Source organism: Triticum aestivum, chromosome 6A (assembly GCF_018294505.1).
Source record: "Triticum aestivum cultivar Chinese Spring chromosome 6A, IWGSC CS RefSeq v2.1, whole genome shotgun sequence".
Lineage (NCBI taxonomy): Eukaryota > Viridiplantae > Streptophyta > Magnoliopsida > Poales > Poaceae > Triticum > Triticum aestivum.
This window is the reverse complement of record NC_057809.1, coordinates 30,416,394-30,435,607: the sequence shown is the minus strand read 5'-3', so window position 1 is coordinate 30,435,607 and position 19,214 is coordinate 30,416,394. Positions and strand designations below refer to the sequence as shown.

The 19,214-nt window shown below is 45.9% G+C and overlaps 1 protein-coding gene across 1 annotated transcript; it reads right to left on the bottom strand.

Moving 5' to 3' along the window:
* Nucleotides 1-5,567: 5,567 nt before the first annotated feature.
* Nucleotides 5,568-18,021, bottom strand: LOC123129368 (uncharacterized). The gene is made up of 3 exons (XM_044549558.1): nt 17,938-18,021; nt 15,252-15,456; nt 5,568-5,626 (listed from the first exon to the last, which is right to left on the bottom strand). Exons 1-3 carry the CDS (start codon nt 18,019-18,021, stop codon nt 5,568-5,570), a joined length of 348 nt encoding a protein of 115 aa, XP_044405493.1.
* Nucleotides 18,022-19,214: the final 1,193 nt, after the last annotated feature.

Genomic DNA, 19,214 nt, shown 5'->3' with positions numbered 1-19,214 from the left:
CAGATTGTCTACTTGTTAGCGATTTTGCCGAGGATGTTGTAGTTGATACGTGCATGCTATGTTATTGTTCTTGCCATGTATAGCTTGTATTTTGTGTATTCTTGATGGGTGTATGCTTAGCTTTTCATGGCTTGCTCTGTAGTGAGTGCATCGAGCTCGTAAACATGCCTACTTGATATCTGTTTTCAGCATGCTCCAGTTTTCACTAAGTCTGTGATCTGATTATGTTTTTGCCATGTTCACACGCTTGCAAATGTATTTTCTGATCCCTTTTTGCTCAAGGCCACTAAGGGACTTTTGTTAAGCTCTTTGAGTAGCTCCATGCCATGCTTTACTTTGCCATGTTCAGGTCCTGTAGCATATAGTTTTCATGCTCCAAAGGGTGCTACCTGATCTGAAATTCCAGACAGGTGTTAATTTCACTAAGTCTGAGATCTGTTTACCAAATGGATTTTTGCCATGCTTGTTTGAACCTGTTAATGGATGAATTGGCCGTAGCTCAGTGCTAGAATTTTGTTAAGCATCATGAATGGATCCTTGCCATGTATTTTGTTGTCATGTTTGAGTGCTGTAGCATGTTCATCTTGTTGCATTTAAATGGCTACTTGCTGTAAATCGCAGATCGTGGTCATATTTGAATTGCTTGCCATTTCCAAACCGTAACTCCGATTCCGGCGTTCTTTATATCGTTTTCAAGCGATTTCATCTCATCTTTCCAGTGGCACACTTGGATTTCCATGTTGAGCCCAGGTTCATTCTTTCCTTGTCAAATCTTGCATATGCATCACATATTGCATCCCGCATAGCATACCATCTTTGCATCATGTTGTTTGAGTTTGCATGTGGTTGATTGTGTCCTTGTTGCTTGTTTGTCTTGTTTGGGTAGAGCCGGGAGACGAGTTCGCTTACGAGGAGCCCGTTGAGTTTGCTTTCGAGGATCCAGTCAACTCTGACAACTTTGCAGGCAAGATGATCATACCCTCGAAATCACTACTATCTTTGCTTTGCTAGATGCTCACTCTTTTATATGCCTATGCTACGATGCCTACCACTTGCTCATCATGCCTCCCAAATTGCCATGTCAAACCTCTAACCCACCTTGTCCTAGCAAACCGTTGATTGGCTATGTTACCGCTTTGCTCAGCTCCTCTTATAGCGTTGCTAGTTGCAGGTGAAGATTGGAGGCCGTTCCTTGTTGGAACATTATTTACTTGTTGGGATATCATTATATTGCCTTGTTATCTTAATGCATCTATGTACTTGGTAAAGGGTGGAAGGCTCGGCCTCTTGCCTAGTGTTTTGTTCCACTCTTGCCGCCCTAGTTTCCGTAATATCGGTGTTATGTTTCCGGATTTTGCGTTCCTTACGCGGTTGGGTTATAATGGGAACCCCTTGATAGTTCGTCTTGATTAAAGCTTGTCCAGCAATTCCCAACCTTGGTTTTACCATTTGCCACCTAGCCTCTTTTTCCCTTGGGTTTCCGGAGCCCGAGGGTCATCTTATTTAAACCCCCCCGGGCCAGTGCTCCTCTGAGTGTTGGTCCGAACCAGGCAGCCTGCGGGGCCACCTCGGGGAAACTCGAGGGTTGGTTTTACTCGTAGCTTGACCTATCTGAGTGTGCCCTGAGAACGAGATATGTGAAGCTCCTATCGGGATTTGTCGGCACATTCGGGTGGTGTTGCTGGATTTGTTTTAACCTATTGAAGTGTCTTGAAGAACCGAGATACCGAGTCTGATCGGAATGTCTTGGGAGGAGGTCTATTCCTTCGTTGACCGTGAGAGCTTGTCATGGGCTAAGTTGGGACTCCCCTGCAGGGATTTGAACTTTCGAAAGCCGTGCCCGCGGTTATGGGCAGATGGGAATTTGTTAATGTCCGGTTGTAGATAACTTGAACCTTAACTTAATTAAAATGAATCAACTGTGTGAGTTACCGTGATGGTCTCTTCTCGGCGGAGTCCGGGAAGTGAACACGGTGTTGGCGTAATGCTTGCGCAGGTTGTTCTCTACATTCTCGCTCGCGCTTTGCCCTCTCTTCTCGCTCTCTTTTGCGAACAGGTTAGCCACCATATATGCTAGTCGCTTGCTGCAGCTCCACATATTTTCCTTGCTTTACCTATAAGCTTAAATAGTCTTGATCGCGAGGGTGCGAGATTGCTGAGTCCCTGTGGCTCACAGATTACTATTAAACCAGATGCAGGGCCTGATGATTCCATTCCAGATGACGCGCTTGAGGTCAAGTGGGAGTTCGACGAGGATTCACGCCGATACTACATGTCTTTCCCTGATGATCAGTAGTGGTGCCCAGTTGGGGTGATCGGGACCGTGTCGCATGTTGGGTTATCTTTTATTTTGGCGCCGTAGTCGGGCCATGAGTGTTTGAATGTTGTAATGCTATTTATGTATTTTGATTGACGTGGCGAGTGTAAGCGAACTATGTTTCTCCCCTCTTATTATCTATATTACATGGGATGTTGTAAAGATTGCCTAACTTGCGACATTGCCTTCAATGTGATTATGCCTCTAAGTCATGCCTCGACACGTGGGAGCTATAGTCGCATCGAGGGTGTTACAGCCACGTCCTGGAGATGCGTGCCGCCTCTTCGGACATGTCACAACACCACCCAGCATGTATGAGGGGCCGGTACGACGCTCCGTTGGCATTGCTACCCCCAGGGCCCCCGTCCCGCCTAACCCTGGAGCGGTAGACTACGAGATCTAGCCCTTTGACTTTCCACGGACGGGCTTTGACCAATTGACCTCTCCACCCGGTTGTGTCAGGTCAGCCGAGAGGAACACCTGGGAGCAATATCTGGGCCAAACCCATAGCTACATCCCCTCCGTGTAGACCCGACGCGTCCGTTTCCCCCTCCAGGTGCCGGCGGCGGCGCCGTCCGTGAGGGGGCCCACGCGCCCGGTGATGCGTGCCACCTCTTCGGACATGCCACAACACCACCCCGCATGTATGAGGGGCCGGTGCGACGCTCCGGTCGCATTGCTACCCCCAGGACCCTCGTCCCGCCTAACCCTGGAGCGATTGACCACGAGATCTAGCCCTTTGACTTTCCATGGATGGGCTTTGACCAATGGACCTCTCCACCAGGTTGTGCCAGGTCAGCCCAGAGGGACACCTGGGAGAAACATCCGGGCCAAACCCACAGCTACATCACCTCTGTGTAGACCCGACGCGTCCGTTTCCCCCCTCCAGGTGCCGGCGGCAGCGCCATCTGTGAGGGGGGCCACATCCTGGAGACGCGTGCCGCCTCTTTGGACATGCCACAACACCACCCCACATGTATGAGGGGCCGGTGCGACGCTCCGGTGGCATTGCTACCCCCTAGGGCCCCCGTCCCGCCTAACCCTGGAGCGGTTGACCACAAGATCTAGCCCTTTGACTTTCCATGGACGGGCTTTGACCAGTGGACCTCTCCACCCGGTTGTGTCAGGTCAGCCCAGAGGGACACCCGGGAGCAACATCAGGGCCAAACCCATAGCTACACTCCCTCCGTGTAGACCCGACGCGTCCGTTTCACCCCTCCAGGTGACGGCAGCGGCACCATCCATTAGGGGGGCCACGCCCCGGAGATGCATGTCGCCTCTTCGGACATGCCACAACACCACCCTGCATGTATGAGGGGCCGATGCGATGCTCCGGTCGCATTGCTACCCCCAGGGCCCCCGTCCCGCCTAACCCTGGAGCGGTTGACCACGAGATCTAGCCCTTTGACTTTCCATGGACGGGCTTTGACCAGTGGACCTCTCCACCCGGTTATGTCAGGTCAGCCCAGAGGGACACCTGGGAGCAACATCTGGGCCAAACCCACAGCTACATCCCCTCCGTGTAGACCCGACGCGTCCGTTTCCACCCTCTAGGTGCCGGCGGCGACGCCGTCCGTTAGGGGGGTCACGCCCCGGAGATGCGTGCCGCCTGTTCGGACATGCTACAACACCACCCGGTTGTGGTAGGTCATTCCATAGAAACACTTGGGAGCAACGTCGCCTCCGTATAGACCCGATGCGGCTGTTTCCGCCCTCCAGGTGCCGGCGGCGGCGCCGTCTGTGAGGAGGGCACACCGCGGACGTGAGAGGAACACTCCAGAGACGGGTGCCGGGCATTTGCAACCGCCACAAAACTTCTGTCGGCATAACTGTTTTGGATTTTAATAAAATATAAGGACCTATGTTCAAAAGAACATGACGGCATATTATTAATGTGCTCAAAAAAATACAAACTATATATATATTCATTATCTATGGAAAAAGTACAAACTACATATATATTCATATAATAATACATTAAAAAAGCATATGCTACATGTCAGTTAATATAATAATACATAAAAAAGAATAAAAACATAAATAAAAAACTATGTTGACGGCATTGCCGTCGGCATAGAGACGGCAGGGTTTAGGTGGGCGATGTGCCGCGGATCGGTGACGTGGCGGGTATGCCGACGGCCGCCGTCGGCATATGTGCTGGACGGTGCGCCGCGGATCGGTGACGTGGCATGCCGAGATATGCCGACGGCCGCCCGTCCCGACCGTCGGCATAGATTTGACGGGTTAGCCGCTGGTCACGGGCGGGGTCGTCGGGCCCACTGCTATGCCGACGGCTGCTGTCGGCGTGTTCGCAGCTAGGCCGACGGCCATTTTGTGCCGACGGGTGCCGTCGGCTTAGCTCGGGGTAGCCCGATGGCCAGAATGTGGCTGTCGGCATAGCTCCAAGTAGGCTGACGGCGGCCGTCTGCATTGTTTTGGCCGTCGGGGAATCCCGAATAGATGTGGCGAACCAATCGCGGAATTCTGATTTCGGAGACGGTAGGTTGGTGGTGGATCGGCACCATGACAGGATCTCATGCCAAACTTGTCGGGTGAAGGAGCAGCCCGCTAGCAGGTGTTGCATGGTCTCTGGTTCTTGGTCACACAGGAGACAAAGGGGGGCATGTGACATACCATGTCGTGCCAGTCTATCCGCTGTCCAGCACCGCCCCTGGTTGGCGAGCCATAAGAAGATCTTGACCCGCAGCAGCGCCCATGATTTCCAAGTCAGACGCCATTTAGGCTATCCAAAGAACAGGGCAAGGTAGCACGACTTGGCGGAGTACGCGTCGTTCGGCGTCCACCGCCAAAGGATGCGGTCTGGGACGTCACTGAGAGAGATGTCGCGGAGCTTGGTCCAGAGCATGACGTACTGGATCAGGGCCTCGATGCCAAGCGCGCCATGAATATCCCGCACCCAGTCACGGTTGGCGAGGGCGTCACGCATGCTACGTGTCTTGTGTCGGCGGCGAGGAATCAAAGCGTGAATGATGGGCGCGATCTCACTGATGCACGAGCGGTCCAGCCAATGGTGCCTTAATATACTGTGTATATGGCTACAATCCCCATGATCAACTTTATACTGTGTATATGTGCCTTAATATCGAGATACTCATTTTATTGGTTGCTCCTACAATCACAGAGAGGTTCAACATCGTACATATATGGCTACAATCCCATGATCGATCGACAAGCCCTTCATATGCCTTTTACTTCTCCTACTAAAACGTTAACAGCCTAATTGAGGGCCTTAATTCTGGCTCCATTTCATGTTGCAGTTTTCCACGCAGATGGGAGCGTCAGCTGCATCTGCAAAATCATGAGAACAAAAGCAGAAACGACACTTATCAGAAGAACAGGAAACACAGACTCGACGGGGCAAACACAATAAGGGAGCCGAGCATAGTATTTCGCCATTTCCAGCACAAATCAAATGACTATGATTTGATAGCGCCGCATCACCGCTCGATTGCGTGGCGTGTTTCGGCGAATGGGTGATGGCCAATAACTATATATGAGAATAACCTCAGATCTTAAACTGATTAGACAAGCCCTTATGAAGATGTTTGTGTTGATGTAGAAAGAAAACTGAATGCAGTTTTTGATACATTGCTGTTTTTATATAACAGTGGAGGTTATACTATGTTTGGTAATATCTCTTTAGCTGTAGAGCTGCGCGTGAGAGTAATCAGATTTCATTGACATGGCAGCAGGTAAATACTTCCAGCCAGTTTACAAGCTTCTGCCTTTTGGATTCGATTTTTTTTCGATGGTAAAAGAGTTTTATTCCTCATTCATAGGGTTACAATCAGATGGCAACAGCTCCTCCACACAGGGAGGGCCCCGCCCAAGCCATACATGTGTAGTTCTCTATGTACGATTATACATAGCCAAACGATCTGCTACCCTATTTTGTTCTCGTCTAATTTTCAAAGGGATAAACTCTCTTTCACCCAACAGATGACGAATCTCCACAATTGGGTGGCCATAAGCCGAACGGGATAGGCTCTCTCCTAACAAAGCTGAAAGAGTCTGAGAGGAATCCGATTGAACGATGATAGGAAGATTGCAATGCTGAATTGCCAATGCCATTCCTTGCATTATTGCATGTAGTTCCGCCTCGAGCGCGTCATTGCAATTGAAGATATATTGGTAGGCTGCAAAGATAACCGAATCATCATGTCTTCTTAGTATCATGCCTGCTGCCGCTGATTCATCCGAAGCTAAGAACGACCCATCCACCGAAAGCGCGGCTTGGCCCTCCGCCGGTCGCGGCCATGGTAACTGCACCGCCGCACCGCGTGGCTTGATCAGGTCTTCACATTTCATTGGCATCTTCCCCTTGATGGTCTCCTCAGTAGAGTACCTCCTAGCCAGCTGTAATGAGTGCATATAGCTTTGGAGGTAGTCAGCCGTTACTGCCGGAGCCGGTACCTCTTTGCCATGCGCCAGATCCGACCGCAACGTCCATATCCTCCAAATTAACATGATAGTACAATCCCGCATAGCATCATCACAGTGCATAAGGATATTCAGAAGCCATTCTTTACCTGTATCTCGAAGCAGTATAGGATCACGGTGGTTCCATAGTGAGCGCATCTGCGTCCACATTGCTCGAGCATGTTAAATTGTGATCCAAATTCTAGTATCGGGTTGGACTAGACGTAGTACAACCGGTGTGGGTTTTTGCGTTGGCGTCGACGCGTGCGAGTACAACTCGTTTACTTGTCCTACAAGGACTCCTATGGGTTGCCCCTCTTATATATCCCATGTAGTCGCACCTCAGACGGTCTGTCGTCTCGTACTTGTAATACTCCTCCTCATAGTGATTACGCCTTCGTGCGTCCGTGGTTTTCTCCCGCAAGGGTTTCCACGTAAAAATCCGTGTCTCTTTGTCTCGTTTATTTCTCGTTATTATCTAACAAGTGGTATACAGAGCCAAGTTACAGATACGAGATTTGAGACGAGAAATTAGGGTTCTGTCCGTGCGCCGCCGCACGCATCCGTCGATCCGTCGGATCGATTTCTAGCCGAGACCGACAGGACATCGCAGATTGATTCTGCTCCAAAAGCTGTTGTGCGCCCGCTACAGTCGTCCGATCCGCCGAGCCGCCGCTGCTGTTGCACGTACAGGCACTACCCTGCCCGTGAGCTGTCAAATCGTTTGGTTCAAGTCCCGAAGAGGAGCCGATCCGCCGAGCCGCTAGCCTGCTACGCGATTTTCCAATCGATCGCTACTCTGTTACTTCCTGAGTATTAGTACTAGTAGATCAGCCAACTAGTACTTGCTCCACGTGAAGCCAAAATCAGATTTTCCTCCCGATTGCTACGTGCTTACGCGAGACCATCAGGTGCTATTTACTCTGTTCTTTTGTCCGTATATTAAATTCTCTCAAGAATTTTTTCTATTGGCTTGTACTATTTTGTGTACACAGATTTATCTACTCATGGCATCCATGAAGTATGATCTTCCGCTGCTGGACCGTGACACAAGGTTTACCCTATGGCAAGTCAAGATGCGGGCGTTGTTGGCATAGTCTGACTATGATGAAGCACTGGATAGTTTTGGAAAGCAAAGGATTCAGGACTGGACTGATGAGGAGAAAAGAATTGATTGTAAGGCTTTGTCACAAATTCAACTCCATTTGTATAATAATATTTTGCAGGAAGTTTTGAGCGAGAAAACTGCCGCCGCTCTATGGTTAAAGCTGGAAGGGATTTGCATGACTAAAGATCTCACCAGCAAGATGCATCTGAAGCAAAAATTATTCCTGCATAGGTTACCCGAGGGAGGTAATGTTTTGAATCGTATTTCGGAATTTAAGGAGATTATATCCGATCTAGCTGCAATGGAGGTTAAGTATGAAGAGGAAGATACTGCTTTAATGTTACTTTGTTCACTGCCAAGTTCTTATACCAATTTTAGAGACACCATATTATACAGTCGTGATACTCTCACGCTTAATGAAGTTTATGAAGCTTTGAACCCTAGGGAGAAGATGAAATTAATGGTGCCTCATGATGGTTCAAGTTCATCCCAAGCAGAGGGATTATCTGTTCGTGGCAGGACAAAGGAGAAGAACTCCAATAATGGAAACAGAGGCAAAAGTAAGAACGGCTACAGGGGCCGGTCGCAATCCAGAGACAAGAAGTATTGCAGGTATTGCAAGAGAGACGGGCATGACATCTCAGAGTGTTTCAAGTTGCAGAATAAAGAAAAGAGGAAAGGTAACAAACAAGGTGAAAATTCTGCTAACGTTGCTCGTGATGATAGTTCCGATGATGCTCTTGTCGTTATTGCTGGATGTGCTGAGACCAATGATGAGTGGGTACTTGACACTGCATGCACTTTTCATATGTGTCCACATAGAGATTGGTTTAATACTTTTGATTCCACTACTTCTGCTGGTTCCGTTTTGGGTTTTGATAATTCACCTTGCAAGATTGAAGGCATAGGTTCTATTCGAATCAAGATGTTTGATGGCATAATCAGAACTTTGACAGATGTTCGGTATATTTCGAAGATGAAGAGAACTCTTATCTCTATGAGTGCCCTTGATGCAAAGGGGTACAAGTATTCAGGTGGAGATAGTGTTTTGAAAGTCACCAAAGGTTCCCTAATTGTGATGAAAGGTGACTTAAGTTAGACCAATGGTCTTTATTACCTTCGAGTTTCTACCGTTTCAGGTAAAGCTACTCCAGTTATTTCAAAGAATTCTGATTGTGATGCTGCCAAACTTTGGCATATGCGTCTTGGACATATGAGTGAACTTGGTTTAGCAGAGTTAAATAAGAGAGGTCTTCTTGATGGATATGAACCTGGTAAATTGAAATTTTGTGAGCATTATATCTTCGGCAAGCACAAGAGGGTGAAGTTCAACACTTCGACTCATACAACCGAAGGTATTCTTGATTATGTGCATTCTGATTTATGGGGACCATCTCGCAAGAAGTCACTAGGTGGTGCAAGTTACATGCTGACTATTATTGATGATTATTCGAGAAAAGTTTGGCCTTATTTCTTGAAGCATAAATATGAAGCATTCTCAGCATTTAAGGAGTGGAAGATTATGATTGAAAGACAAACTGAAAAGAAGGTAAAAATACTTCGCACTGATAATGGTATGGAATTCTGTTCTAAGCAATTTAAGAATTATTGCAAGTCTGAAGGCATTGTCAGACATTACACCGTTCCTTATACTCCTCAACAAAACGGTGTTGCTGAGCGTATGAACAGGACCATTATTTCCAGAGCCCGTTGCATGTTGTCCAATGCAGGTTTGCATAGGCGTTTTTGGGCTGAGGCCGCTTCCACTGCTTGTTATCTCATTAACCGTTCACCATCTATTGCTCTTAATAAGAAAACTCCAATTGAGGTATGGTCTGGTTCACCTGCTGATTATTCACAGTTGAGAGTTTTTGGTTGCACTGCTTATGCTCATGTTGATAATGGAAAGTTGGAGCCTAGGGCTGTTAAGTGCATCTTTCTTGGTTATAAGTCTGGTATTAAAGGTTTTAAATTATGGAATCCTGAAACCCAGAAGGTTGTTATTAGCAGAAATGTTATCTTTAATGAATCTGCTATGTTACATGATGTTTCATCTACTAATGTTCCCGTTGAGAGTGAACAGCAGCCTATTGTTCAGGAGCCTACTGTTCAGGTGGAGCATGTTATTGATTCAGGTGATACATCTGGTAATGAAATTGTTGATGCACATGATGAACCCGTCGTTAATGATGATCATGTCACTCCCACTCCAAATCAGCCTATTGTTCCGCCCAGTTGGAATCTCGCACGTGACAGAGTTAGACGGGGTACTAACAAACCTGACAGGTTAATTAAAGAGTGCAATATTGTTTCTTTTGCTTTATCTATTGCAGAAGAAATTGAAGGTAATGCTGAGCCTTCTTCATATTCCGAGGCTATTATTTCTGGTGATAGTAATAAGTGGATGACCGCTATGCATGATGAGATGGAATCACTTGAAAAGAATGGCACTTGGGATTTAGTAAGATTACCTAGAGAGAAGAAACCTATTCGTTGCAAGTGGGTTTTCAAGAGGAAAGAAGGTGTTTCTCCTAATGATGAGACAAGATATAAAGCAAGGTTAGTTGCTAAAGGTTACAGTCAGATTCCAGGTATTGACTATAACGAAGTCTTTTCTCCTGTTGTGAAGCATAGCTCTATTCGCACTTTACTCAGTATTGTTGCCATGCATGATCTTGAGCTTGAACAATTGGATGTTAAAACTGCATTCTTACATGGAGAATTAGAAGAGGATATTTATATGGAACAACCTGAAGGTTTTGTTATTCCTGGAAAAGAAAAGCTTGTCTGTAAGTTAAAGAAATCTCTTTATGGATTGAAGCAATCCCCTAGACAGTGGTACAAGAGATTTGACACCTTTATGCTCTCTCAAGGTTTCAAAAGGTCTAATTATGATAGTTGTGTTTATTTGAAAACTGTCAAAGGTTCAACTATTTATTTGCTCCTTTATGTTGATGATATGCTAATTGCTGCAAAGAGTATGTCAGAGATTAATGAACTAAAGAAGCAATTGAGTAATGAATTTGAGATGAAGGATTTGGGTGCAGCAAAGAAAATACTTGACATGGAAATATCCAGAGATAGACCATCTGGAAAAGTATATCTAAGTCAGAAGGGATATATTGATAAAGTTCTTCGTCGTTTTAATATGCATAATGCCAAGCCAGTAAGTACTCCGTTAGCTGCACACTTCAAATTATCATCAGCTTTATGTCCTAAGTCAGATGCAGATATTGAGTACATGTCTAGAGTTCCCTATTCGAGTGCAGTTGGTTCACTTATGTATGCCATGGTTTGTTCTCGTCCGGATTTATCATATGCATTGAGTGTTGTCAGTAGATACATGGCTAATCCTGGAAAAGAGCATTGGAGAGCAGTTCAGTGGATTTTCAGATACCTGTGTGGTACTTCTAATGCTTATTTACAGTTTGGGAAAACTAGAGATGGACTTGTTGGTTTTGTTGATTCTGATTTTGCTGGTGATTTGGATAAGAGAAGATCACTCACAGGTTATGTTTTCACCATTGGTGGTTGTGCTGTGAGTTGGAGAGCAACTTTGCAGTCTATTGTGGCTTGTTCCACTACTGATGCCGAGTATATGGCTATTTCTGAGGCATGCAAAGAAGCTATCTGGTTGAGAGGTTTGTACACCGAGCTTTGTGGAGATTCATCTTGCCCTACCATATTTTCTGACAGTCAAAGTGCCATATATCTTACAAAGAATCCAATGTATCATGAGAGGACAAAGCACATTGATGTCAGATTTCATTATATTCGAGATGTTGTTGCTGAAGGCGATTTGAAGGTATGCAAGATAAGTACTCATGATAATCCTGCTGATATGATGACAAAGCCAGTTCCGACCAATAAGTTTGAGCTTTGCTCAGGCTTAGTTGGTATTTCTCACTAGTCCTATGGACTTTGACGCACAAGGTGTTTAAGCTGATTTGGATGGAGTTATTCACTTTCTTCGACTACTGGAGGGAATTTGGCTCAAGGTGGAGATTGTTAAATTGTGATCCAAATTCTAGTACCGGGTTGGACTAGACGTAGTACAACCGGTGTGGGCTTTTGCGTTGGCGTCGACGCGTGCGAGTACAACTCGTTTACTTGTCCTACAAGGACTCCTATGGGTTGCCCCTCTTATATACCCCATGTAGTCGCACCTCAGACGGTCTGTCGTCTCGTGCTTGTAATACTCCTCCTCATAGTGATTGCGCCTTCGTGCGTCCGTGGTTTTCTCCCGCAAGGGTTTCCACGTAAAAATCCGTGTCTCTTTGTCTCGTTTATTTCTCGTTATTATCTAACAGAGCATGATCACATGTAACCAGCGCATGGAAGCTGGTCTCTTTTTTCGTACCACAGAGAGGGAATGTATCACGCGTGGATATATTTCTTGCAGTGGTTCGTAGCTAACGCTCCTGACACCACCTTCCAAGCCATGATTCTCATTTTGAGCGGCACCCGGGCATCCCACACTCGCCTCCATATGGTCTTGTGTCCATTAGGGCTAGTGCTAGACGACCCCCCCCCCCCCGCTTGTGTTGCCTGGGTCTCTGCTGCTAGATGATAGGTGCTCTTAACAGTAAACAACCCGCTCTTCTCTGGAAACCAAGCCAGAAAGTCCTGGCTTTGTCGTGGCGACGTTCGGATCTTGATGATTTCGCGGATGTCCATATCCCAGAAGTATTGCCGTAACATCTGCATATTCCATGCACCTGCCTCATCAAGGAAGTCCGCAACCCAATTATATCTGCAGTTCCTCTTCGGGGTGATCGGTTTGAAGTCATACCTCCTCGGGATCCAAGGATCCCTCCAAGTCTTGATTAGCGATCCATCACCCACCCGCCATATAAGACCCTTCTTCAACAGCTCAAGTCCAAACATAATTCCCTTCCACACAGCCGACGAGCTAGATGGGAAAACTGTATCGAGCAGATTCCCATTGGGATAATATTTCGCCTGGAGTAGGCGTGCACATAAGCTGTCCGGGCTATCGAGCAATCTCCATGCTTGCTTTGCAAGTAATGCCTGGTTAAAAGCCCTCATATCTCTGAATCCCATGCCTCCCATGTCCTTGGGCAGAATCATTTTCTCCCAACTAAGCCAAGCCATTTTCCTCTTGCCTTGTTCAACTCCCCACCAGTACTGTCTCATCATATGTGTTAGATCATCACACACAGAAGCCGGTAGCCGAAAAACACTCATAACATACATGGGGATTGCTTTTGCCACCGCCTTGATCAAGATTTCTTTATTCCCCGATGAGACATATTGCTCACTCCAATCAATTAATCTCTTCCTCAGTCTTTCCTGTAGTGATTCAAATTGCCCCTTATGCACTCTACCTTCCGGAACCGGAAGACCAAGATACTTTGGCTCAAACACCTGTTGCGTAACCTCAAGTGTGCTCTTGATTTCATCTACCTCCACAGTCGAGCAATTGTCTGAAAAAAGAATGGAACACTTCTCTGGGTTAATGAGCTGACCTGTTGCTGAAGTATAAGTGTTCAACAGTCCCTTGACAATGCTCGCTTGCTGGCCAGACGCTTCAAACATCAACATAGTATCATCCGCAAAAAGTAGGTGAGAAATAACTGGTGCACCACGACAGATAGACACACCCTTCAGGGGCCCTTCCTCCACTGATTTTGAGAATAAAGCAGATAGGGCATCAGCAACAAAAATAAATAAGAACGGTGATAAAGGGTCACCTTGCCTCAGTCCTCTAGAAGGGATAAAACTCTCAAGCAGTTGTCCATTGAATTTGACAGAATATTTGACTGACTTGACACAAACCATAATCCACGAGATCCACTGTTGGGCAAAGCCCCATTTGCCAAGAGCTTTCTCCAGAAAGTCCCAATCAACACGATCATATGCCTTCGATAAATCAAGCTTGTAAGCACACGCTGCTTGCCTGTTCTGTTTCAATGATTGTATATGATGAAGGCATTCAAAAGCAACTATAGAATTGTCAGAGATAAGCCTCCCTGGGACAAAGGCACTCTGATTTTCTGATATTAACTCCGCAAGAATCGGCCTTAGCCTGTTCACCAAGCACTTTGAAACAATCTTATAGATAACATTGCATAGGCTTATCGGTCTAAAATCTTCGAGTTACATGCGGCAAATTATCTGTTCTTTGTTTTATACAGGCAAGCAACATCTGGAAACCTTGCAGATGTTTAAAACCCTTCTGAATTCATGCCGCAAATCATGTACTGAAGTATCCACCATGCGGTAAATGAGCCTACTTTGGTGCTACACACAATTGTGTCTATGCTGATAGGCACAGTTATGGATGTTGTGTCTGCCAGTTTAAGATCTCAGCTTATTATCATAGTGATTTTGTGCGTGTGCTTTTTTTTTGGGGGGGGGGGGGGGGTGAATTTTTTTTGAATCCAATGAAGTAGTCTGACCTGGGAGTTTGGGAAGAAGCTCCAAGAGTTGAACTGAATTGTGCCTGCATTAGCCTGGTGCTATTTTCTACTGCATAAATGGCTGGCGATTCAACAAGAGCCGGGTTCCATGCTACTTTTCCTTCTATTTTGAGATGCTGTGAAGCCATGGATGTTGGATTTCAGCTTCCCAAACTTTTGATTTTATGAGTTTGCTAACATTTGAAATATATTTTGAGCTAGCATTTTCTTTTTTGGTATTATGAGCTAGCTTCTGAAGAAAATAAAATGTCTCACTTGTTCCTGGCAAGAAAAAAATAATCGAAGGCTCAATTTGCTTCTGAAGAAATGATTTGGTTATTCTTATGAGGACAGGGAGAGCAGTCAAACCAAAGGCAAATCCTTATTAGCCTTGATTTGCCTCTACACATAGATAACTGCCTTTGGTTTTAAAGTTTCAGTACCAATGCCACTTTGTTTCTTGGAGATGTTATTATTTCCTCCTTTGCTTCGATGGCTTGGCTAACATTTGAACTTTCACTCATCTATGGGATAAGTTATAACGAAAACAAAGTCGCACACAGAGGATTTACATTTGGTTGTTACGAACTTACGATCCAGTCATGGGAATGCCAAATCAAAGCCAAATTAACTTTATATTGTGTATGTATGCCTTACACGTTACATATCGAGATACTCATTTTATTGGTTGCTGCTACAATTACGGAGAGGTTCAACATCATACATACGATCACATGATCGACAAGCATTTTAGATATCTTTTTACTTCTCCTAAAACGTAACAGCTTAATTGTGGGCCTTAATTGTGGCTCCATTTCTTGTTGCACTTTTCCACGCAGATGGCCACATCAGCCGCATCTGCAAAATCATGAGAACAGAAGCAGATATGACACTTGTCAGAAGAAAAGGAAACGCAGACTCGACGGAGCAAACGCGATGTGATCAAGATGGTCCGACATCTTACCTGTCGGTGCCGCTGACCAGCCGCAGATTTCGATATCCAGCTTGTTGCAGGCCATCCTGCACATGGCGTCGCCGCCACTGGCGGCCTGGTTGGGGCTGCACTTGTTGGCGCAGAACACTTTGCAGAGGAAGCGCGGCACGTCGTCGTTCGTGCACCCGGGGAAGCAGTCGTCGAAGCACTTGCAGAACTTGGACTTGGCGGCCACCTCCCCGGGCAGCAGCACCAGGAGGAGGAGCACGCACAGTGCGGCAATGGTGGGCGGCCTCGACCTCTTCGCCTCCATCTCCCTCCTCGTGCAAGCTACGGCCTCTTCTTCTTCGGGATCAAGGGATGGGAGGAGAGAGCTGCTGTGATGAGAGTGTGAGAGTTTGTGTTGAAGTTTGGGTGCTTATATGGGCACTGGAGATATGAGGGCAATATCGTCATTTGGCCCGGATATATAACTTGTAATGTGCTGTAGTATTTTGCTATTTCCTCGTAAATCAAATGGGCATGATTTCCCTAGCACGGCTCCGGGTTATGCGGTGGCGTGTTTTCGGCGAATGGATGAAAGCCAGGTGGAGTGTGTCCTGTAGCCAGTTTTGCCAGGGTACTCATTTTCTTAAAATAATATTCCCTCCGATCCACTAAAACCACAGCACTTATTATGGATAGGAGGGAATATCACTCACCATGAGACTAACCTTGGACCTAAAAATGATTAGAGACAAGGGAATGTTGCTCATCTCTATTTTCGTAGGCAAGCCACACTATGAATCTGCCTGTGTTGATGTAGAAGGGAAACAGTCTGATACAATGCTGTTTCTATATGCCAGTCTGAGTGGACAACTGAACATTCGGTACTACTATCTCCTGGTAAATCAAATGGGCACGATTTCCCTAGCATCGCCGCCGGGTTATGCGGCGGCGTATTTTCGGCGAATGGATATAGGCCAGGTGGAGTACGTGTGTCCTCTAGTCAGTTTTGCCATTTTATTCATTCCTGAAGATGATATCACTGATCACCCACTATGAATATAACCATGTTGGACCTAAAAAATGATTAGAGACATGGCAAGGCTGCTCATCTTTGTTTTTGTAGGCAAGCCACTATGAGTCTGCCTGTGTAGATGTAGAAAGGAAACAGAATGCCGTTCTGATCCAGTTCTGTTTATATACCAGTCGAGTGAACAACTGTACATTACTCTACTAGTATCGCTTTAATTTGCTGTACAGCTACGCGTGAAGAGATCATACTTCATTAGCATGACAGCAAGCAAATACTTCCAGGAAGTTTACAAGGATGCTATTCTCTTGACGGGCTAAATTTGTTCAGATAAGTAAATCATGATCACCTACTTATTGTGGCCGTGATTTTTCAGTAGTAGTATACTTTATTTGTCTTCCAGTATTGTGTAGAACAAGCTTCAACGATAGCTCCGGATGACGACTCCTTTCTGGCCAGCTAATAGTCTGACTGTGCATATTCTTCATTTTTCATACGATATTAATGAGCATATGCTGTTCTGGAAATATTCAGTAAATTTGACAGTAGGCGTGTTCTATATACTCTCTATTAGTGTGTGTGTTTTTCAAAACTGAGTTGTATTTTTTAATTTACAGTTGTAAGTTTATTTAAATATCTCCCTAATGTCTCCTTGTTTAGTTTTGAGCTTCTCTCTGAAATGTCATTGTGTCATGCGCCTTCATTAAATCAATCATATGCTAGCTACTGTCATTGCTTTGCCTATGTTCCTTTATGTCCTTGTTTTGCGTGTTTTTTGTTGTTAACTTCGCACCTCAATATTTAGAAGCACTGTTCTGAATAATGAATGTTAGGAATGTTGGGAAGAAGTTCTTGTGAGTTGAACTGAATTTGCACTTGCCTTAGCCTGGTATTATTTGCTACTACATATATGGTTCTAATATATGGTTCCAGTGCTACTTTTCATTCTTTTTTTAAGATGCTATGAAGCCTTGGGTGTTGTATCAGTTGCCTAAATTTTTCTCATCTCTGGGTTAAGTTAAGGGGGAAAAGGTCGCACTTTTTCGTCGCAAAAAAGACAAAAAACTTTGGAAATGCCAAATCAAAGCCAATTTAACTTCATATTATGTATATTATGCCTTACATATCCGACATACTCAATTTATTGGTTGCTGCTACAATCACAGCCATTCAACATCATATTCATATATATGTAATGATCCCATGATCGACAAGGTAGCTCTTCAAATCTTCTTCTCTTCTCCTAAAACAGAGCGGTTTGGCGGTTAATCAGTCTGGGCCATCTGGCTCAGCTTCCTGTTGCAGTTCTGCACGCAGACGTCGGTGTCAACTGCATCTGCAGAAATTGCAATGCAAGAACAGAAATCATCGATCAGAACAAAAGATGGAAGTATTCTTGTCAAAAAGAAAAGAACACGCAGATTTGCAACTCATCAAGAAGGAGAAGAAGAATGTGATCAAGATGGTCCGTCGTCTTACCAGTCGGCGCGCCGCCGCTGAGTGGCCGCAGATCTGTATCTTGCAGGCCATCCTGCAGGTGGTGACGGCCGAGCCGACGCCGACGCCATAGCCGGGCTGCAGGTTGGTGTTGGGGCTGCACTTGTTGGCGCAGAACACACCGCAGGTGTAGCCCGGCACGTTGCCGCTCACGCACCCGGAGTATCAGTCGTCGAAGCACTTGCAGAACTCCGACTTGGCGGCCGCCTCCCTGGGCAGCAGCACCAGGAGGACGAGCACGCACAGCGCGGCCATGGTGGCCGCCCCCTTCAGCTTCTTTGCCTCCATCTCCTTCCTCGCGCAAGCTATGGGCTATGGCTTCTTCTTCTTCGGGATCAGAGAGTGGAGACAAGTGCTGTGGTGAGTGTGTGAGAGACTGTGGCAGTGTGGGCTCTTCTTATATGGGCACCGGAGTTCCGTTCGGAGGGCATAACCGTCATTTAACCTGGATGACTCGTGATGTATTTTCTGAGCATCGAGCATCGTATTTCTCTGTTTTCGGGAAATTGGGACGGGCGTGATTTTCCCTAGCACCGCCTCCGGGTTGTGCGGCCAAATGGGTGATGGCCAAGTGGAGAGTGTGTCATTTAGCCAGTTTTTGCCATGGTATTCATTTCCGAAGATAATATCACTCACCGTGAATACAACCTTGTTGGACCTAAAAAATGATAGAGACAAGGGAATGCTGTTCATCTCTGTTTAAGTAGGCAAGCCACTATAAGTCTGCCTGTGTAGATGTAGAAAGGAAACAGAATGCGGTCCTGATCCAATTCTGATATATATACCAGTACAGTGGATGCTATACCACTGCTATCTCTTTTCCTGTACAGCTATACGCGTGAGAGAGATCAGACTCCATTTTGGCATGACAGCAAGTAAATACTTCCAAGCTGTTTACAAGTTTTTTTTTCACATTTCGGATACTTGCTTAATGAAGGGTCTGCGTGCATCAGAATCTGATGCAGAGGCCGGGGGTAATCCCCCTTTTCTTAAAAAAAAACATGTGGAAAATTATCTATTCATTCTTTTACACAGGCAAGAACCAGCTGAAAACCTCGTATATGTCACAAACCCTTGCGAACTCATGACGCAAATCATATACAAGTATCCACACTGCGGAAAATGAGCCTACTTCGATGCTACATGCAACCGTGTCTATCGGTTTAAAATGGATGTTGTGGCTATCGGTTTAAAATGGGCACGATTTCCCTAGCGTCGTCTCCGTGTTATGCGGCGGCGTGTTTTCGGCGAATGGATGAAGGCCAGGTGGAGCGTGTCCTTTAGTCAGTTTTGCCATGGTACTCATTTTCTGAAGATAATACCACTCACCATGAAACTAACCTTGGACCTAAAAATGACTAGAGACAAGGGAATGCTGCTCATCTCTGATTACGTAGGCAAGCCACTATGAAGCTGCCTGTGTTGATGTAGAAAGGAAACAGAATGCTGTTCTGATCCAATTCTGTTTATACGAGTGAACA

Excerpts from the sequence above, each read along its gene's own strand:
- LOC123129368 (XM_044549558.1), bottom strand. The coding sequence starts at position 18,021 with ATGGAGGCAAAGAAGCTGAAGGGGGCGGCCACCATGGCCGCGCTGTGC. Across the intron at positions 15,457-17,937 it reads TGCTGCTGCCCAGGGAGGCG|GTGGCCGCCAAGTCCAAGTT; the intron begins GCCGCCAAGTCG and ends CTGCCCGGGGAG. Across the intron at positions 5,627-15,251 it reads CTGGTCAGCGGCACCGACAG|ATGCAGCTGACGCTCCCATC; the intron begins GTAAGATGTCGG and ends ATGATTTTGCAG.